Here is a 22,570-nt window from a genome sequence, read left to right as displayed (position 1 = left end):
TTGGGCTTTTAAACTTGCAGAGGCCTTAAGCCTAGTCCTTGCTGATCTCATTCATCCTCATGGCTTAAATACTACCTGTGTACTCACAGCTGTCAAATTTGTATCTCTAATCCACAATTCTTTTGTGAATTCCCATACTTAGGTTCTCGTACTTAAAACGTGTATTCATCACCACCTGGTTGTCTCTTAGAGATCTTAAATTTAATATGTCCAAGTATAAACTCAGGATGATCTCACAAAAATCGTATCTATCTGCAGCCTTAACTATTTCAGTTGATGGAAAATTCTTCCTTTTAGTTTCTCTGGCCAAAAAAAATCTTTGTTTTACCCTAGAATCCTTTATTTATTTTTAAAACACTACATCTAAACCATCATAAAATCACGCCAGCTCTACCTTAAAATATGTTGAACTCCAACCACTTCTTCCCATTTCTACTTCTCCCGCTCTAGCCTGAGCCACCATCACCTCTCGCCTGGATTTCCATAACAGCCTTCTACGAGTTCTTCCTAATGCCCAAGAGCTTAGACCCTGAAAACACAGCTGCCAAAGTGAATCTTTTAGAACATAAATCAGATTACACCACTCTTTTGCTTAAAACTCTGTATGGCTACTCTATATTCAGCATAAAAGCCAAGATATCTGCAATGCTTATCAGTAGAGTGATCACATAATTTATGATCCAACCCAGATTAGAGAGTGAAAGAAGGACTTATAGCAATTATGACAGAAGAGTAGACATAAAAATAAGTTGGCCAGGACAAGTGGGATGTTTCCTCGCCCTACTACTGAAGTGCATGATGATTTGCCCCCATTGCCTATCTGATCTCTTCTGCCATCACTCTTCTTTGTATTGATTCTGTTTTCATTACTCGCACTTCCTTTCTGTTCCTCAAACACACCACGCAGCCAGGCACACATCTACTTCAGGACTTGTGCTCCCACCCTGTTCTCTCCGCCTAGAATATTATCTTGAGAATTCACTAGGATTACTGGGTCCTACCCTGACCCTCTATTTAATACTGAAATCTAAACCCTCATCAACATTTCTATAATGCTGTGAATCTTATACTGGAAAACTATGCACATAACAAAGTGCTGAGTATATTGTAAAAAATAAATGCTAGCTATTATCATCAGTAGCATCATTATAACTAGATATTCCTTTGGTAAATCGATAAATTTTGAAAAGCTTTAAAGAATGGCAGATACAGAGTATGGCAGTTACATTGGTATGTTTACCTAATTATTAATATGCTATTAATGCTCAGAATACCTAGAAATGGGTTTAGAGATGGATACAAGCCATTTGACTTTGAACAGTAAGATCTAGGTATACCACGTTAGAATCAGGATAGTGCTAACTCTGATATATATCCATATATGTGATTTGTAAAATATATATATTTTAAAAAGTAAATACAGAGTTTTACAAGATATTTTCTTAAACAATCAAATATTCTGCACTACAGCCTTTAAAAATTTGCATAGCCTTTTCATGTCCTGAAAGAAAGAGTCATACAGTGTGGGTTTTATCAATCTGTATTCTTCAGAAGTATTCTAAACATACTCATCAATCCACCACAGACAACCTACTACTAAACACCTTTCCCTTTTTTTTGTAATTTCAGATAAACTCAAGAACACTAAAATAATAACAATAACGTACCAATGAAAATACTAATAGTATCTTCCTCCAGGCAAATATTTTAAAAATAGGAGTAAGCATTTTATAAAGTCTGTTCTTTTTAGAATTACAAATAAAATTTGTTTGAAAATAGATATTTAGATAGATAGTTGTATATGTAATGTGCACAATGTATATTAATATTAAATGACTAATCTCTTGTCTGAGATTTCCATAAGTAAAAGGGAATGCTAGCTGTGTTAGGCAGGGTTCTCCAGGGAAACAGAACCAGCAGGATATAGAGATAGAGACAGAGGCAGAGACAGAGATAGAGGTGTACAGAAAGAGATTTATTATGAGGGATTGGCTCATGTGATTATGGAGGCTGAGAAGTTCCATGATCTGTAGCCTGCAAATGGGAAGCCCAGGAAAACTGGTGGTGTAGTTCTAGTCCAAATTTGAAGAGCTGAGGAACTGGAGAGGCAATGATGTAAGTCCCAATCTTAGTCCAAAGGCTCAAAAACCAGGGGTGCTGAAATTCAAGAGCAGAAGACAGATGTCCCACCTCAACAGAGAACAAATTTGCCCTCCGCTACCTTTTTGTTCTCTTCAGGCCCCCAAGGTATACAATGATGCCTACCCACATTGGTGAGGATGATCTTTTTCACTCAGCCTACTGATTCAAATGCTAATATCTTCCAGAGACACCTTCATAGACACACCCACAAATAACGTTTTACCAGTTCCCTGGGCATCCCTTAGTCCAGTTGAGTTGTCACAAAAAATTAACCATCATTGCTGATCAGTGATCTCTTTCTAAATTAGTGAATAGTTTATTCAGCAAACATCTGCACAAAACCTATAATATGAAAGCAATGTACTAATATATTTATTCCTTTAGTTTACTAGATTTACAACATAATTTAAACCAGCTGGTTACCTTCTATCTTCTATTCATCAAAATCTAATAGTACCATGTAATATTTTTCCTCCATAAGGGGAATTACATTCTCGGATGCTTCACTAGATGATTTTTAAGGCACTTGAATCTACTTGTTGCCTAACATTCTACAGGGTTCAATCTGGACCATTCCTGGGAACTGCTCTACAAAGTCTTATAACTTTTCCGGGAAATTAAGCTATAGTGTCCTAACTAAGAAGATTATTTTGAGGACAAGCATAACATGGGCTTCTCCTTTTGCTTGTCTGAATACTACACATTATCACAAGGTTATGGAAAGTGTTCAGTAAATAAATATCCACAATGTGAAAGTGATAAAGAAATGCAGATTTCAATTTCCATTATTCCTTTGAATATTAAATATCATCTCTGTCCGACTTCTTTCGAAAGAGGTCCTCGGAGTTATCAGAGGACATAGGTAAGTGTTTTTTCTCCTTTGAAGCGAGTACCACGGTGTAAGAGAAGCAATGTGTGATTCAAGATTAGGAAATTGGAGCTTAAATTTTGCCTTTAATGCTGTCTTATGCTGTCGTCTTAGACGAGTTAACTCAAAGTGGAGGTGAAAGGATGATGATTCCTTGAGAATTCTTGTGAAAATGAATTGAGATGGGATATCTAACCCTCAGATTACAGGGCAAATAGTTATTGCTGTTTACCCTCTGGGCACATTTTAACTTCATGTAATTTTATGTCATTCTACAAGGAATTTACAAATATAATCATAAAGACTTACTGAAATCAACTTTATTAAATATTAATACATTTTAAATATAGTAAAACTATTTTAATCAGTAAATTTTTGTCCATAAACATCACTGGAGATGAAAGAATACTTTCATCTTTTAACAATGTGGGACTGTCCAGATTTTTATTTCAAACTGTTGCGTGAATTACTTTCCTTTGAAGGACTAACTGGAGGAGAATACTGTATTTCCATTTTTTTTTTCTTGGAAATACATTGTTTAGGGATCAATTCTTAAGTTTGAGAAAATTTATTTAAAATATCGTCATCTGAAGACACATAGTCTGATTTAATTAATATGAAAATTTCATCGTACCGTTAGAGCCTAAGTGCTGCAATCTTTTCCTTTACATTCATTCATTCTTCTGATCGTATTCACCTTATGGCGATGGAATGTGAAATTTCTTCTCTTTGTCATCATGGTTGGAAAATAAAAACTTCTAATTCTCATATTGAGTGGATCTGAAAGCAAACTACAGAGATGCTGCCCCTAGTATTTCTAACACTTTCTTAAAAGATGATGCAATAGTTGGATAACACAATAAAAACACAGAAAAATAACAATTTATTCCACTCTTGTGTCCTCCTCCTAAGTGATTTCACCACTCTTTTGTTTTCTTATTACTTATCTTTTTTCAGCTTAGTTGGAATAACTGACGAGTAATCATGATAATGATGGAAGAATTCTTAAGATGATGAATTAGAAAAATGTTGCAAATACAGAGAAAATAAAATCATGATCTCATAATTCATTTTAGATTCTTTACAGAATCCAATGGACCAAAATGATAATCGCAAGGGAGTATGAATTATATTCTACGAAAAAAGGTAAAGGCTATTTTTGTTCTTTGGAAGGACTCAAAGAATAAAAGTCATGAAATATGGATCCTTGAAAACAGAGTTGTTCAAAAGAGAAACTGAAAAGCTAAAATCGATCCAGTGATCCTAATGTTTACCAACGGTTAATCAACTTGGCACACCATATATGTTCAATAAAAATCAGCCTTATTTTCTTTTTCAAACGACGTCTTGATTTCTTGAACCCTGAAGAAAGAAGGGTTTGGGTTTTGGAAGATAGTAGAAAGAAGAAAGCAATAGAGGCAATATGTGCATCTATATATTTAAACAGTGTAAACTGTAAAATAGTAAATAGTATTTAATATGCGTACACACATACATATATGCATGCATACAGTATATATGAATTTACATATACACACATACACACACACACCATCTCCACTCTTTAAACTGATGCCACAAAATGCGCATTTTCATAAATACCGTTTTAAGATATTAGAGTGGTTTGGCTATAATATCTGCTACTTCACTAGAATTTATTTAAGATTGTCATAAATTAAACCAAAAAAAATTATCAAGAGTAGGATCTCTTATTTGGGGGAAACGTAATGCATTAGGTTGAGGCAAACTGGTTTTGAAATATATTAGTCTTGGAGAATGGAAGCAACTCACTAAGGTGAATTCACTGAAATAAACTGGATTAGTGGAAGAGGAAATCACCATCTGAACACTAGCTGAAATCTGAAAACTGGGTAAAAGTGGCAGCCCGCCGGGCTGCTCAGCCCTGGGGCCAAACCCCCACTCAGGCAGTCGACGGCCAGAGTGGGTGAAAGTGGCAGCCCGGCGCGCTGCTCAGCCCTGGGGGCCCTCCCCACCCACTCAGCTAGCCGACGGCCAGAGTGTGTCAAAGTGGGAGCCCGCCGCGCTGCTCAGCCCTGGGGCCCTCCCCCCCACTCAGGCGGCCGACCGCCAGAGTGGGAAAAAGTGGCAGCCCGCCGCGCTGCTCAGCCCTGGGGGCCCCACCCCCACTCCGGTGGCCCAACGCCAGATAGGGAAAAACTGGCAGCCCGCCGCTGCTCAGCCCTTGGTCCCTCCCCCCCACTCAGGCGGGGGACCGCCAGAGTGGGTGAAAGTGGCAGCCCGCCATGCTGCTCAGCACTGGGGCCCTCTCCCCAACTCAGGCGGCCGACCGCCAGAGTGGGTCAAACTGGCAGCCCACCGCGCTGCTCAGCCCTGGGGCCCTCCCCACCACTCATGCGGCCGACCGCCAGAGTGCTTCAAATTGGCAGACCGCCGCGCTGCTCAGCCCTGGCGGCCCTCCACACCCACTCAGGCGTTGGACCGCCAGGCTGGGTCAAAGTGGCAGCCCATCGCGCTGCTCAGCCCTGGGGGCCCCACGCACACTCAGGCGGCCGACCGCCAGAGTGGGTCAGAGTGGCAGGCCGCCCTGCTCAGCCCTGGCGGCCCCCCCCCCACCCCCACTCAGGCGACAGACCGCCAGAGTGGCTCAAAGTGGCAGCCCGCCGCGCTGCTCAGCCCTGGGGGCCCTATCCACACTCAGGCGGCCGACCGCCAGTGTGGGTCAAAGTGCAGCCCGCCGCGCTGGTCAGTCCTGGGGTCCATCACCACCCACTCAGGAGGCCGACCGCTTTGGTGGGTCAAAGTGGCAGCCCGCCGCGCTGCTCAGCCCTGGGGGCCCCACCCCCACTCAAGCGGCCGACCGCCAGAGTGGGTCAAAGTGGCAACCCGCCGCGCTCCTCAGCCCTGGGGGCCTCCCCCCACTCATGCGGCCGCCCACCATAGTGGGTCAAAGTGGCAACCTGCCGCGCTGCTCAGCCCTGGGGCCCTCCCCCCACTCAGGCGGCCGAAGGCCAGAGTGGGTCAACGTGGCAGCCCACCGTGCTGCTCAGCCCTGGCGCCACCCCCAGCTTAGGCGGCCGACCGCCAGAGTGGGTCAAAGTGGCAGCCCGTCGCGCTGCTCAGCCCTGGGGCTCTTTTCCCCACTCAGGCGGCCGACCACCAGAGTGGGTCAAAGTGGCAGACCGCCGCGCAGCTCAGCCCTGGGTGCCCCACCCTGACTCAAGTTGCTGATCAGCAGACTGGGTCAAAATGGCAGCCCGCCGCACAGCTCAGCCCTGGGGGCGCCCCACCTAGTCTGGCGGCCGACTGCCACAGTGGCTCATAGTGGCAGCCCGCCGCCCTGCTCAGCCCTGGGGGCCCCGAACCACACTAAGGCAGCTGACCGCCAGAGTGGGTCAAAGTGGCAGACCGCCACGCTGCTCAGCCTTGGGCGCCGCAGCCCCACTCAGGCGGCAGAACGCCAGAGTGGGTCAAAGTGGCAGCCCGCCGTGCTACTCAGCCCTGGCGCCACCCCCAGCTTAGGCGGCAGAGCGCCAGTGTGGGTCAAAGTGGCAGCACGCCTCGCTTCTCAGCCCTGGGGGCCCCACCCCCACTCAGGTGGCCCACCGCCAGAGTACGAAAAATTGGCAACCTGCCGCGCTGTTCAGCCCTGTGGCCCTCCCCCCAAATCAGGCGGCCGTCGCCCACAGTGTGTCAAAGTGGGAGCCAACTGCGCTGCTCAGCCCTGGGCGACCTCCCACCCACTCAGCTGGCCGACGGCCAGAGTGTGTCAAAGTGGGAGCCCGCCGCGCTGCTCAGCCCTGGGGCCCTCCCCACCAGTCAGGCGGGCGACCCCCAGAGTGCATCAAATTGGCAGCCCGCCGTGCTGCTTAGCCCTGGGGGCCCCACCCCCACTCAGGCGGCCCACCCCCAGAGTAGGAAAAATTGGCAGCCCGCCGCGCTGCTCAGTCCTGGGGGCCACAGCCCCACTCAGGCGGCCGACCGCCAGAGTGGGTCAACGTGGCAGCCCACCGCGCTGCTCAGCCCTGGGGGCCCTCCCCACCCACTCAGGCGACGGACGGCCAGAGTGGGTCAAAATAGCAGCCCGCCGCACAGCTCAGCCCTGGGGGCGCCCCACGTAGTTGGCGGCCGACCGCCACAGTGGCTCATAGAGGCAGCCTGCCGCGCTGCTCAGACGTGGGGGCCCCGACCCCCACTCAGGCGGCCCACCGACAGAGTGGGAAAAAGTGGCAGCCCGCCGCGCTGCTCAGCCCTGGGGGTCCTGCCCACCCACTCAGGCGGCCCACCGCCAGAGTGTTGCAAAGAGGCAGGGCGCCACGCTGCTCAGTCCTGGCGGCCGCCCCAACTCAGGTGGCCGACCGCCAGAGTTGGCCAAAGTGGCAGCCCGCCGCGCTGCTCAGCCCTCGAGGCCCCACCCCCTATCAGGCGGCCGATGGTCAGAGTGGGAAAAACTGGCAGCCCGCCGCGCTGCTCACCCCTGGCAGCCCCCCCCAACTCAGGTGGCCGACCGCTAGAGTGGGTCAAAGTGGCAACCCGCCGCACTGCTCAGCTCTGGGGGCCGCCCCCCCCCCCCCCACTCAGGTGGCCGACCGCCATAGTGGGTCAAAGTGGAAGACCGCCGCGCTGCTCAGCCCTGGGGGCCCTTTCCCCACTCAGGCGGCGGACCGCCAGAGTGGGTCAAAGTGGCAGCCCGCCGCGCTGCTCAGCCCTGGCGCCACCCCCAGCTTAGGCGGCCGACCGCCAGAGTGGGTCAAAGTGGCAGCCCGCCGTGCTGCTCAGCCCTGGCGCCACCCCCAGCTTAGGCGGCCGACCGCCAGTGTGGGTCAAAGTGGCAGCACGCCATGCTGCTCAGCCCTGGCGCCACCCCCAGCTTAGGCGGCCGACCGCCAGTGTGGGTCAAAGTGGCAGCACGCCGCGCTGCTCAGCCTTGGTGTCCCTCCCCCCACTAAGGCGGCCGACCACCAGAGTGGGTCAAAGTGGCAGCCCGCCGCGCAGCTCAGCCCTGGGTGCCCCACCCTGACTCAGGTTGCTGATCACCAGACTCGGTCAAAGTGGCAGCCCGCAGCGCTGCTCAGCCCTGGAGGCCACCCCACCCACTCAGGCGACGGATGGCCAGAGTGGGTCAAAATGGCAGCCCGCCGCAAAGCTCAGCCCTGGGGGCGCCCCACCTAGTCTGGCGGCCGACTGCCACAGTGGCTCATAGTGGCAGCCCGCCGCCCTGCTCAGCCCTGGGGGCCCAGAACCACACTAAGGCAGCTGACCGCCAGAGTGGGTCAAAGTGGCAGACCGCCGCGCTGCTCAGCCCTGGGGGCCCCCCCCCACTCAGGCGGACGACCGCCAGAGTGGGTCAAAGTGGCAGCCCGCCGTGCTACTCAGCCCTGGCGCCACCCCCAGCTTAGGCGGCAGAGCGCCAGTGTGGGTCAAAGTGGCAGCACGCCGCGCTTCTCAGCCCTGGGGGCCCCACCCCCACTCAGGTGGCCCACCGCCAGAGTACGAAAAATTGGCAGCCTGCCGCGCTGTTCAGCCCTGTGGCCCTCCCCCCAAATGAGGCGGCCGTCGCCCACAGTGTGTCAGAGTGGGAGCCAACCGCGCTGCTCAGCCCTGGGGGACCTCCCCACCCACTCAGCTGGCCGACGGCCAGAGTGTGTCAAAGTGGGAGCCCGCCGCGCTGCTCAGCCCTGGGGCCCTCCCCACCAGTCAGGCGGGCGACCCCCAGAGTGCATCAAATTGGCAGCCCGCCACGCTGCTCAGCCCTGGGGGCCCCACCCCCACTCAGGCGGCTCACCGCCAGAGTAGGAAAAATTGGCAGCCCGCCGCGCTGCTCAGTCCTGGGGGCCACAGCCCCACTCAGGCGGCCGACCGCCAGAGTGGGTCAAAGTGGCAGACCGCTGCGCTGCTCAGCCCTGGGGGCCTACCACCACTCAGAGGGCCAACCGCCAGAGTGGGTTAACGTGGCAGCCCACCGCGCTGCTCAGCCCTGGGGGCCCTCCCCACCCACTCAGGCGGCGGACCCCCAGAGTGGGTCAAAGTGGCAGCCCGCCGCGCTGCTCAGCCCTGGCGGCCACACCCCGACTCAGGCGGCTGACCCTCAATGAGGGTCAAAGTGGCAGCCCGCCGCGCTGCTCAGCCCTGGCGGCCAACCCCCTGTCAGGCGGCCGACGCCAGAGTGGGTCAAAGTGGTAGCCCCTCGCGCTGCTCAGCCCTGGGGTCCCTCACCCCACTTAGGCGGCCGACCGCCAGAGTTGGTCAAAGTGGCTGCCCGCCGCGCTGCTCAGCCCTGGCGGCGCCCCACCTAGTCTGTCGGCCGACCACCACAGTGGCTCATAGTGGAAGCCCGCCGCGCTGCTCAGCCCTGGGAGCCCACCCCCCCACTAAGGCGGACGACCGCCAGAGTGGGTCCAAGTGGCACCCCGCCGCTCTAGTCTGCCCTGGCTGCCCTCCCCCCCACGCAGGCGGCCTACGGCCAGAGTGGGTCAAAGTGGCAGCCCGCCGCGCTGCTCAGCCCTGGCGGCCACTCCCCCACTCATGTGGTTTCAGTGTTCTGTAATTTAACCTAAGCCTTAACGGTTTAGATGCGTTGTTGTGTCGAGGACAGGCACCGAGGTCAGCTTGCCAGGCTTTGCATATCAGCTCTGCCAGCTGGTTCCTGACATGGGGCCTTGGGGAGGTGATTAACCAGGCTGTGTTGTGGGGACTTCCCCGGTGTGAGCACTGAGAATCCCATGTCCCAGGACCCCATCAGTGCTGGGCACACAGTAAAGATCGGTCCCCCTAAACCTCAGACAAATGATGTCATCTTTCCCCCAGTGTCTCCCTCTAGGAAATGGCAATGATACTGGCATCTGCCCCACAGGGCTGCGGGGAGGATTAGTGAGGTCATACAGGGAAAGGGCCGCGACCAGCACCTGGCCTGGGCTAAGTGCTGAAAAAAGTTCATTTCCCTTCCTCCTCTCCCTTCCTCCTCTTTAAAATTGTCTTCACTATTCTTGAACTGATAGAATTTCGTATGAACTTTAGAATCTTCTTGCTGAGTTCTCCATAATACCCTGTGGGAACTTATAATTTGGGGGAAAACTACATCCTCACAACATCGAAGCTTCATGTCAGGGCTCGCCCCGTGGCTGAGTGGTTAAGTTCACGTGCTGCACTTCAGCGGCCCAGGGTTTGCCACTTCCGATCCTGGGCGTGGACCTACACACTGCTCATCAGGCCGTGCTGTGGCAGCATCCCATATAGAAGAACTAGAATGACCTACAACTAGCATATACAACTATGTACTGGGGCTTTGGGAGGAAAAGAAAGGCAAAGATTGTCAACAGATGTTAGCTCAGGGCCAATCTTCCTCACCAAAAAACTTTTAAAAAAAGCTTCATGTCATGAATATGGTCATTTCTTTCTTTATATGTTTCCTTTAATGTTACTCAATGAGTTTTAAATAATTTCCTCTCTAAAATTCTTGCACATCTTTGTAAGATACATTTCGAGGTATCCTAAGTACCTGATAGATTTGTTGTTATTCTGAGTGGGTCACGATCTATTTTAGATTTTAACTTTTAAAAATAGAAAATTTTAGGTTTATGCGGAGGGAGACAGACTGGAATAATGAACACGCGTGTCTGTTACTCAGCTTCTACAAGTTCCAGCTCCCAGCCATTCTTGTTTTATCTGTGGAATTGTATCTTTTTTAAAAGTTCTAGTTGGTGTTATCTTTTCAGTATAAATGAGTGCTATTGATTTCTGTATTTTGATTTTGACTGCAGCAGCCTTGCTCCATTTTTGTTAGTTCTAACAGTTTGAGGATTGGCTTCATAGAGCTTCTAAGAGAACAATCACCTGAAAATGACAGTGAATCTTGTTTTTCCCTTTACAGTTCTTACGCGTTCTACTTCTTCTATTTTTCTTCGTTTGTTGGCTAGCACCTCCACTACAATGATGAGCAAAAGTGGTGATTCCAAGTGTCCTCGGGGCTTCTTTTAACTTTAATGAGAATAACTTTTGCTTTCACCACTGATCAAGATGTTTACTGCAACATTTTGTTTGATGCGTTTTATCATTTTACCATTTCCCTGTACTGCAAGTTTGGTAAAATGTTTGCTGGTTAAGTTTTCGCACTTTTCCTCCCAATCTGTAGGTGTGAGCACTTGTGCATTTGGTGCTGATTCCCTACCCGCCCGGGTTCCTAGCGTAATGCACTTATGTTAGTGGATTTCATGTCGTTAAGCCATCCTGAATAGTTAAGGTAAATCCTCCATGACTTGGATGCTTTGTTAAAATACAATGTTGGATCCCATTTACTAAGATTTCGTTTCAGATTTTAGCCCAATTATAGGGCAATGTTCATAACAACGTTGGTCTCTAATTTTCCGTTCTCCAACTGTCTTTGTTTAGTTTTCATTTCAAAGCTATACTGTTAGCCTCATAAAGTGAGTTAGGGAGGTTCCTTCTTGGTCTGTTCCTAGGACAGCTTATGGATAAGAGGTGATTGTTTTCCCAACAGTGGTTGGAACTTGTCTAACTATCATTGGAGCGTGGTGCTCTTTCATCAGAAACCTGACACTTGATTCACTCTCCTCCATGGTTACAGTGCTATTCATATTTTCTCTTTCTTTATGAAAGAATTTTGTTGCATTTTTCTTTTGTAGATCTCTTTTATCTTTGTTTTCTATGTCATTAAGTGTGTCCCTTTTTTCTGCTTTCCTAGAGCTTATACTATTGTTCTGTTTCCAGTTCTCCTTTCTTCTTTTGAAAGGTTATCTGTGTCATTTTCAATCATCCTTCTCTTCTGTTATATCCACACAAGGGGACATTTTCCCTCCAATTCCTGCTGTCACTGGTGCACACATTTTGTTTTCAGTTTTGTGTTATCCAGTCCAAAATAGTCTATAAACTGTATATGATTTTACGATATAAATTTATTTAGACATGTTTTGGTTTGGTTTTGTTTTGTTTTTCAGACTGGCACCTGGGCTAACAACTGTTGCCAATCTTTTTTTTTTTTTTCTGCTTTATCTCCCCAACCCTGCCCCCCTGTACACAGTTGTAGATCTTAGTTGCAGGTCGTTCTAGTTGTGGGATGTGGGACGCCGCCTCAACGTGGCCTGTCGAGCGGTGCCATGTCCGCAACGAGGATCCGAACCCTGGGCCGCCACAGCAGAGCGCGTGAACTTAGCCTCTCGGCCACGGAGCCGGCCCCTAGACACGTTTTGATTGGTGTATATGTATGTGTTTCACTTTCCAAATACTTGGAATAAGGTCAATTATCTTTGTTATTGATCTCTGGTTTTGGTGCACTGCTGTCAAAGAAAGTGATCTGTGTCCTGTTGACTCTCGTATGTTTGAAGTTTTCTTTATGAGCTAATGCATGGTTAATTTTTGTAGAAATTACATGTGTGTTTGAAAATAATGTATATGCACTAAGTATTGAGTCTAGAGTTCTACATATGTCAATTAGATTAAGCTTGTTACCTGATGTCAAATCTTCTATCATGATGAATATTTGTCATTCAATATTTCTGTTTCTAAGAGAGGCTTTAAAAGTCTAATGTAATCATGGATTTTCCATTTCTCCTTGTAATCTGTCTGCTTTTTCATTATACATTTTGAGGCTGGCTTGTTGACTCCATTCAACTATGTACAGCTTCAGATTTGCCTAAGAAAACTATTGCTGTGTCGCTTTTACTTGATTAGTACTTCTCTGGTATATCTTTTCCTGTATCTTTACTTCCAAATTTTCCATGGTGTTATATTTCACATGTGTCTGTTATAAACAAAATAGGCCTGGAGTTTTTAATCTTTATAATTACTGCCTTTTAACTAACTAGTTTTATCCATTCACATTTATTGTGACCTTTAATATTTTTGAATTCTTCTTCCATTTTATTCTCTATTTACCATTGCTCTTTTTAAATAACTTTTCTTTTTTCTATCTCCTATTATATTACTGAAGGACTATTTATGCCTACTTCTCTCCGGCTGTATTAGCTTAGAGGTTAACTATTCTGTCTCCACATTTTCAGTAGCACTGTTAAAGTTTTAACATTTGCACTTCAGGTAACAGATCTAAAGGTAATCAATAATTCTGGCCTCCCCCCAAACCTTTCTACAGGCTGAGCATGCTGGAGTGCCTTTATTGCTCCTGCCATTTATCATTATTGTTGGCTACCATTTTAGTTCTACCATTTTGAAACGTATCTCATCAAAAAACACACTGGACTGGTGGTGCTCTCTGTTTTTGTTTCTCATGGTCCAGGCCTGTTTTGATTTATCCCGTGTAGCAAGCTCCTCTTCTCCACCACGGCTTCTGGGAAACCTCTTCTGCCTTCTGGATTCAGTTTGCCTCTCACCTAAGTAGTGTTGCATTGAGGTCTATGAGTAGCAAATTCTGTGTATTCGTCTGCTGGGAGAATGTTTGTTCGCTCTTTCTCGTGAGTGTATACAGAACTCCAGGGGACGGTTATGTTCCTTTGGCGGATATGACCTGCAGGATCCCGGGCTCTGCTGTGACTGCTGAGAAGACTTTAGTTTAAGGATGGTTCTTTCACACTAAACCTGCTTCATTCGCTGATTGCTTTTAAGATTGTTCTTTGTTTTTTTGTGGTTGTGTAGTTTTATTATGTTATTTGATGTGGATTAATTTTTAATTTATGTATATCTGGCTTTGTGGGGCTTCTTAAATACAACCAATTATGGAAAGTTCTTAGCCATTATCTCTTCAATTGCTGTCTTGTGCTTATTTTCTCTAAGCCTCCTTTGGACTTTTATTATACAAAATTGGACCTTATCATTTAGTCATCCTGTTTTTAACGTCTCTTTGTCTCTTTATCACGTTGCTCTATATTCCAGGTGATGTGTCCAAGTCTAAATGCCATTTCACAGTTCTTTCTTGAGCTGTGACTAAATTGCTGTTTAAACTCTGTATAGACTTACTTTGCATTTTTGAATACCTTTAATTTTTCATTTATAGAATTTTTATTTTTTTCTTTTTCAATTTTGCTAGATATTTTAAAAATAACATCTTTTCATGATCTTCCTTTATGGTTTCTATGTATTCTTCTTGGTCTTTAAAACTTTGGACATACATGATGGGAAGAGAAAATCTATGATAATACAGAAACAATGACCAACCCATCACTAGTGAAAGCTTCTAGTGATGAGACTGTGGACTCCAAGCACCATTTCTCATTAACTGCAACCAGGGCTCCTGGGAGAAATGGCTGACTCTAGGTCTGGGACAAGCAATGTAGCAGGTGAGCCTGAAAATCTTGTCGTATCCAAAGATAGGAAGCCATCAACCATAACTCGAGTCTTGTGAAAAGGTCTTAGGATCTAACCTGACTAGGCTCCCATTAGTCAAAGATGGAGCAATTTGAGCATCAAAACTAATAACAGTGACTTGAAAGACACCAAAATATTTGTACAGTCATGCATCACTTAACGACGGGATACGTTCTGAGAAATCCATCCTTAGCCAGTGTTGCCCTTGTGTGAACATCACTGAGTGTACTTAGACTAACTTAGGTGGGATAGCCTCCTTCACACCTAGGCTCTACGGTACGAATCTTTTGGGACCACTGATGTATATGTGGTCTGTCATTGATCCAAACGTCATTATGCCAGGTGTGACTGTATTCAGGAATTGACTAGCATGGATTAAAAAAGGCAAACAGAAAACATCCCTTTGGTGGCTCAGGATGCCAGAGAACCAACATCGTCTGTGCAAAATGGGTTAATGAAAAGAGAGATTCAAGCATTTATCCTGACTTCTGTAAGAACCCTACCTTAGGGTATTCAAACACTTGACGAGAGAAAGTCTCCTTATAGAAATGGGCCAGGTAATGAATGAAGAAGGATCCAATTCTTTCTACTCCTCTGTTTTTTAATACTCAGCCTTTCCATAATAAGATGGATGTTAAAAGAGTCTAATTCAGACAAATAATGTGCCAAATATAACAAAATGTTAATTATTAAATGGGTTGATGGATGTATTAGGGTAGCTATTACCCTTTTCTCTCTACTTCTCCATGTGCTTGAAAAGGTTTCTACTTAAAACTAAAAAGACTTTCACTGGGAAAAACTGAAGTAGGTGCTCACGCTTCAAAACATGGGAGTCACTGTAGAAAAGACTGACGTACTTGCTGTAACAATTATTGATGAAAGCGTATGTGCAGACACCATATTAGACAAATTCAGATGTGATCACCTTCTTGTTAACACCAGTGTTAATCAGCAGGAAGTGAGGTCCAGGGAGCTGTCGCCCAGAGTCACAGGCTGTGCCTGCGGTCAGTCCCAAGCCGATCTCTACCTGTCCTGTGATCTTCCTGGTTCTGGAACATTTACATTTCAGAATCACATCATTTTTCTGGTTTATTCTTGATCATTCCTATGACTTGGGGATGCTTTCTGTGTTCTAGGATATCAAGTGATAACATTCTGTGCTGTGTGTTTGTTACTTGATTTTTGACTTTAAAATGTGTCATTGGGTTATAACATACATTCAGAAAATTGCGTGAATATGAAGTATGCAGCTGCACAAGTGTCACTTATGTCTTGTGGACAGGTTTCTGGACCCCCTCTCCCTGGCCCAGTGGGTGAATCTCGCCCGCAAACTGCATAGGCGTTAAGTCAGTCCGATAACACCCACGCTGTGCTGCGCAGGAGCCGTGCAGGCCGTCTTCAGCCTGTGTCACACGACCTTGCGTCCCCACGTCTCATGACTGAAGAAGCCAGTTGGACCTCTGCAGAGCAGGAAGAGGTGAAGGGCAGCTCGCTCTCACCCTCCCCCGCTGCATTGCTTAGAGATTGTGGGAATAGTTAACGACCCTGGTCCTCGTCTCCCTCCACACGTAGATAACGTCAGCGTCTCTGAACTTGTTTGATGTGTGACTGAAGATGCTTGTTTATGTCACCCAGATGCACCGTATCCTTTTTTGACATAGATGAAACTTGGTCACAAATTTTTTCCCTCTTCTCCTCTTCCCTGCACAGTACACTGACTGCTCACACCCTCGGAGCAGTCCCCTCAGAGCACCCTGTGGAACTGGTTCTCGGGGTCCCACTCCTCACCCCGAGTATTGAATGAACTCCGTCACCAATATCACCTGCAGCTTTCTCTCAGTTGACACTATGCAACCTGTGTACCACCTCCCGGGGCAGGATGTAGAATATTTCCCATGCCTCCACCCCTTGTGCCCCTCCCTTGTCACAACCATCCTCCTGGGAAATGGCTATGCTGAGGTCTACCACCAGAGATAGAAGTAGGATCCTAGTGGGTGGTCTTTTCTGTCCTGCTCTTTCACTCATCATGATGTCTGGGAGAGTCACACTGTTGCTGCAGGTGGCAGGAGCTTATTGCTTTTTGTTGCTGTGTAGTATTCCATTGTGTAAATATACTCAAGTTACCTATCTATCCTATTTGATGGAAAGTTGAGGTTGTTTCCAGTTCTCCACTATTGTGAGTAGAATGGTGATGAACATTCCCAGGATTTGGAAAGGTACAGGGAGTGTGATGCTGGGGTAAGAATGTGCCAGGAGATAAATGGAAAAGAATACAGAGTCCACAGATAGACTCACAAACATGGGCAACTGATCTTTGTCAAAAGATCAGAGGCAATTTGATGGAGAAAAGTTAGTCTTTTAAACAAATGGTGATGGCACAATCGGGTGACCATATGGAAAAAACTTAACAAAGACGCCAACTTTTCACATGACACAAATATTCACAAAAATTGTTCATGGATGTAAACATAAACTGTGAAACTATCAAAATTCTAGAACTAGCAAAGGAGAAGATATGACCTCAGTTTTCATAATGACCTTTTATCTTCAACATTGAAAGAACGAGTCTTCAAAGAAACATCCAGTTAAGGTGGACTTTGTTAGAATTAAAATTTTCTACTCTGTGACAATCACTGTTAAGAGAAGAAAAAGACAACCCTAGACTGTGCAAAATCTTTGGAAGAAGCCTATTTAAGAAAGGGCTTGTATTAAAATGTACAAAGCATCATAAATTCAACAATAAGAAAACAAACATTCCAATGGAAAATGGGTGAAGATCTGAACAGACACCTCGCTAATGAAGGTATAAGCATACAATAAGCATGTAAGAAGATGCTCAAAATCACTTATCATTAGAGAGAAGCAAGTTGAAACAAAGTGAGACGCCTTGACACACAAATAGACGAGATCAATTTATGGCTGGGGGGTAGGACAGCACAGACTCTCTGTCGTCACTGCTGCCCATGCCGAGTGGTGCAGCCACTGTGGAAGACACTTGGGCACTTTCTTACAGAGCTAAACATCATCTTAACACGTGATCCCTCAACCATCTTCCTAGGCATTTACACACTGTTTTCAAATAGAACATCAACAAAAAAGCCAGCACACATATATAGACTGCACCTCATTTATACAGGCAGGGAACTTGAATGAACAAAGATAACCTTCCATAAATGAAAGGACACCCAAATGAGGTACATCCATGCAATGCAATGCTATCAGGTGCCAACACTGAAAGAGCTATCAAGATGAAAACACATGGAGGAATCTCAAATTCACCTTTCTAACAGAAAGAAGCATCTGCGAAGGCTGGGTAGAGTACGGTCTCATTGATATGGCATTCTGCAAACACAAAGCTATCAATTTGATCCACAGATCAGCTTCCCAGAGCTGTGCAGGGCTGGGGTCGGGGGAGAGGGATGAAGAGGTCAGGAAATCCGTGTGATGCTTTAATGGCGGATACTTGCCTCTCTGACTTTGATGAAATCCCCAGATTTTTACAGTGGAAAGAGCAAATCTTGACTTACACAAATTAGTAAAATGATTTAGGTGGGTGGATCCTTGGATGGAATGCAGATGAGACTAGAGAGTCTAACCGTATTGAGAATGGAAGAAACAAACTCACTGCAAGTGGTGGGGGAAGTGGTGCTGACCTAAGGACCTTTGGAAATGACTGGAATCTGTACAACTACAGGAAAAGACACCGAGCAAGCAGAGAACCCTACTTGATAAAGTTCTTTCTCAACAGTTACTGGTTAATAACTGTGAGGCCCCTATGCATCTAGACCGGGATTGGAGAAAGGACTGAGTGGTCGTCAGACGGCAGGAGCCAGGGTTCCACTACTGCAGGGGCAGGTTTCGGGGAGGGCAGGGCGCGGGCTGGAGGGCTCCATGTGGCCATGCGTTCGACTGGGAAGCCGTGCTCTGAACTGACGTTGACCTTAATCTAAACATGGCTGTTTCCATATAGACACATATACAGCAGACAGTGTACACACGGTAAGGTCAGCACACCAGCCTAACTTAAGCATCCTGCCACCGAGAGAGCCAAGAAGCAAGGACACCCCGGAGCAACCAGCACACTGAGCTCACAGATGCACGTTTTTAATGCCATGGTCTCATACAAGGAGCCAGTGCTCCTTGAGGAAAAGGCTGATATCCAGGCTGAGGCTGAGAAGGCGCAAGACAATGCTGCAGAATCCTGTAGAAAAGTAAGGAGGCGTTATATCCCCAACTAAAATACACAGGCGCCATAGTTTTCCATCACATTTATGTCGTAAGAACATTTAAGCATTAAAACCAACCCGGCGGTGTAGTGGCTGAGTCAAATGCTTCATTTCGGCTGCCCAGGATTCACAGGTTCAAATCCTAGGCGCAGACTTATGCCCTGTTCATCAAGCCATGCTGTGGTAGGTGTCCCACAGACAAAAGAGAGGAAGATTGCCACACATGTGAGGGACGCTGGAGGCAGAAAGAGGCAGCGGAGCTCCGTCGGGACAAGGAGCGGTCTCATGCCCGCCAGCGTGGCTCTGAGAGTTTGAGAAAGAGGCCCCTTCAGAATCAGTGGGGGCATCACTTGGACATTTGTTTAGTTAAGAAAATGGTCTATTCAGCTGAAACACTTCAAAATCAGAGCGATGTGCATGGAGCAAAGGTAGTTGGTGTTGGTTTCTGGCCCGTGTGCGCTCACGCCCCCATCCATTCGCTGAGTGACTGAGCTTCTCCACATGAGCCGCAGCGGCTCCTGGGCCCTTTGCACTTCAGGTTCCCCATAAAATGCACAGGTTAGCATGGGATCTCTGTGCATCCTTCCAGCTCCGTCTGCCTCATTGCTACATTCACATAAGGACACATTCCACTAGGGAACTATTGTTGCCGTCGTTAGGACACGAAAAACGCATCCTGGGCCCTCCTGAGAGGTGCTGCCAGGCCTCACATGCCTCCTGGATGCAGGGTTCAGTGTGGTTGGCATGCCCTCTGTGGGCCATGGTCACACCAAGCCCGTGCTCAGCAGCTTTTCTCACATCCCGGTCCCAGGCCACAGGGCGAGGAAGGGGCAGCAGGCCAGCAGGCACTGGGGCCTGAACCACTCAGCAGGTCAGCACTCCCGTTTGAATCCACGCTTGGGGTGGACACCAGGGAACAAGCACCCTAGGCTCCCCTGGGCTCCTGAGGTGTTTCGGGTGCCCCTTCCCTGCCCCCTTGCTCCATACCCCATGCCCTGGGAGCCCTTCCACCCAGGACATCAGGAGGCTTAGCCCCTCCAGCCTGGCTATGGGACCCCCAAAGCCTTGTGGTCGTGTCGTCCTGGCAGGGAGCCTCTCTTTTTTCTGGAAATGAACTCCAGTCGTGCTGGCTGAGGGCTCCAGCCCTGTTTGTTTGAGGCTCCATCCGTCGCCCAGGCTGCATGCCTGCTGCTCTCTGAGACGGGGCCCCGTTTTCCTTAACGTGCCCTGTTGTTCACCACAAGCTCTCTGGGCCTCCAACTCCTGCCCGCTCCAGGCTGTGTACTGTCTGCTCCCACCCCTCACACCCCTGTTACTGGGCTCTACCTTCTGCTGGGAAGCCCACCAGTTGGCTTTGACTGGTCTGTGGACACTCAGCACTGCCCTGGCCTCTGTTCACCTCTGTTTCCATCACGGTGGACACCCAGCTCTGTGTGACAACCTCACATCCTTCCAGCCATCCTCAGCTCCCCAGGAGTCCTGGTCCAGCTCCTTCTTTCACACCTCCTACCATCCAGGGTGCTTTTAAACAGCCTCTGAGTACCACAGACAAGCTGCCACTCCCCCAGGCCACCTGCTCTGATGCTAGCCTAGGTCCCTGCATCTCGGCTGCTTCCAGGAGGAGGTGCCTCCTGGGCAAGGCCCTGAGTGACCACCTTAGTGTAGTCATGCTCAGAAACTCAAAACCAGGTCCTGCTTCCTGTGAGCTCATGAAGATTCTGGAGACATGGTCAGAGAGCTGACGCTGACTTCCCAAATCTGCTCCCAGGCCATTCCAAAATGTCTGCCCCTGAGAGAAGGCCCGACTACCCAGCAGTTGTCCCCTGCAATGGGGTGGGATGGCACTCATGGCACGAGAACTGCGGGGAGCAGGGACGTCTCCCTTGGTCTATTTCACTCTCTTGGCAAAAAGACCACAGACCAGTGAAGAGTTCTGATGATGAAACTTTGCCCAGTTCTGACTCCCACTCTCTGTGGTCAGGAGCAGCCTTGGGGGGATGCTTGTTAAGAAACAGCTAGTGAGACTACACGGCAGAACTTTGTGTCACTGAAGAACGTCGTAAAGTCTCCCACCAGGACCCTTTAACTGTGTGACGCTATTCTTCTCTGGCACAAAATGTGCCCCCAATCCAACAAGATTCCAGTTGCTCCTTCGTTTCTGGGCCTGATGGTGGGTGGGATAGAAGGAAATTCATGACTTCAACCTCTAATCTGGTAGGACAATCAGGCACACACTGAGCTCTCTCTGTCTCTCACGGCCAAGGGAGGGGGACCAACTCGGAACTGACCTGGGCCCTGGTCACATCGAGGACAACAGGTTCCCTGCATCAAGATGGAGTCCCTGGGTAAGCCATCTCTCTGAGGGGGCAGAGATGCGGTGGGCAGGCATTCTAGTTGCGGGCAAGAAAAGCGGAGGTGAGGGAGCAAGAGCGCCCAGGCAGGTTTGAGGAGGACAGGCCAGATGGTGTGGGTGACAACGGCCAATTACTCCTCCTTTCTGTGCTTCATCTACGTTATTAAAAACCTGGGATATTACCCACAACACTCCAAATTATTCTGAGGGCAAAATGAGTGGATATGCACAAAGACTCTTAACCTAGACCTCTTGCCTTCCCCGGCCCTGCTCAGCCCTGGGTCCTGGCGCTTCTCTTGCTCTTGGAGGTAAAGGATGGTCTGCCGTGTAGCCAGTCACGTTCTTGGATGGCTGTGCCCTGTCAGGGAGGCTGTGGGCAACCAGGATGTGTGCTCCGTCCCTGCCGCAGCCTGAAGGCCACGCTGGCAGAGGCCAGGCCCCCTGTGTGTCTGAGGGCCACTGGCAGCCTCCATCCAGAGGGGAGAGCTCTGAACCGCTAAACAAGTCATCTGGGTCTTGCTGTGACTGGGTGTTTCCGTGGGAGCACGTTCACAATACTCGGCGGTGACCCCTGAGCTGCTGATCACCGGGTGGGGACTCTGGGTGAACTCAGCGCAGTGGCTCTTGTCCACCCATACTGCCAGCCCTTCAGGATTTAAACAGGCAAGGCCGTGTCCATGGATGCCCAGAGATCATAGTTGGGTGGCATTCCCCTGGAGGACATCCCTACACCTGCCCCTCTCAACCTCAGCTTTCAAAGCCCCCAACAGAAATGGCTCACACAGCCCAGGAGGTAACCACAGCACAAGACTGCAGATGAGAGCACAGCCATCCCAGGGCCAAAGGTCTATGGGCTCGGGCCCAGCCAGAACGTAGGACAAGTCAGGAATAACATGACTCAGGGTGTGACGGACGGATCTTCCAGACCAAGGACGTCAGCACCACACAGACCCGGAAGTCACCTTGGTCAGCAAGGGACCGAGTGGGGGTTTCGTCTGGCCAGGTACATGGACCCTTATCCCGCCTGTCAGAACCCATCCTGGTCCATCAGGCCAGCCAGGGAGGAGTGGCTGTGAGGCACCTGAGGGAGGGTGGGGCCTTGAGGGGACTTCTGACTTGACAAGAGTGAAGAAGGAAGTGCAGGGGCTGGGGTCCTGGGTCCCAGGGAGCAGGAGGGTGTCGGGAACGGGGCCCAGCTGGAGCCTGGAAGGCTGCACCACAAGTGTTCCCCTGGAGAGGAGACGAGCAGGGAGAGGACTTCGGAGCCGGGGACAAGTTCCCAGCAGGATTCCAGGCCAGGGGAAGGGTGAGCATGGAGCCCCAGGGGGACACTGAGGAGGGGAGGTCCTGCCTGCCCAAAGTCCCTGCACAAATGACCTTCCCCTGGCCTTGTCCTCTCCACACGCACGGTTTGATCTCCTTACGTGTTTTCCCCACTTAGAGCTGATGCGTTTCCAGAGGCTGAACTAGAAAACTACAAGTTCCCAACATGGGGTCCAGAGACACGTCCACAAGAGACGCAGGAAATGTTTCCTCTCCCTCCAGAGTGTGGACGGGCAGCCCCTCTCCTGGGGCACAGAGTGGGCCTGGCAAGTGGTGGCTTTAGGGCCCCCCACATTTCCGTGGTGGACGCTCGGCCTGAGAAAACACCTCGACCTCCCATCTCAGGGGTCTGAGGGGCTGTCTCTGCTCCTGGCCCAGCTTCACGATGCTGACACGGACCTGTCC

At 48.9% G+C, this 22,570-nt stretch overlaps 1 protein-coding gene across 9 annotated transcripts in view; it reads left to right on the top strand.

Moving 5' to 3' along the window:
• The window catches only part of LOC139045286 (protein phosphatase 1L-like), a 359,044-nt gene that overhangs the window by 66,118 nt on the left and 270,356 nt on the right, over window positions 1-22,570 (top strand). Inside the window, exon 2 of one of the 9 annotated variants that reach the window (XM_070509706.1) lies at window positions 22,284-22,435. The exons of 5 other annotated variants lie outside the window; for them this stretch is intronic. In XM_070509706.1, coding sequence (XP_070365807.1) covers window positions 22,284-22,289 — 6 coding nt within the window. In that variant the 3' untranslated portion in view covers window positions 22,290-22,435. 3 more of the 9 variants (XM_070509703.1, XM_070509705.1, XM_070509698.1) reach the window with 3 other exon arrangements.

This window comes from Equus asinus, chromosome 5 (genome assembly GCF_041296235.1).
Source record: "Equus asinus isolate D_3611 breed Donkey chromosome 5, EquAss-T2T_v2, whole genome shotgun sequence".
NCBI lineage: Eukaryota > Metazoa > Chordata > Mammalia > Perissodactyla > Equidae > Equus > Equus asinus.
This window is presented reverse-complemented; position numbering and strand designations above follow the sequence as displayed.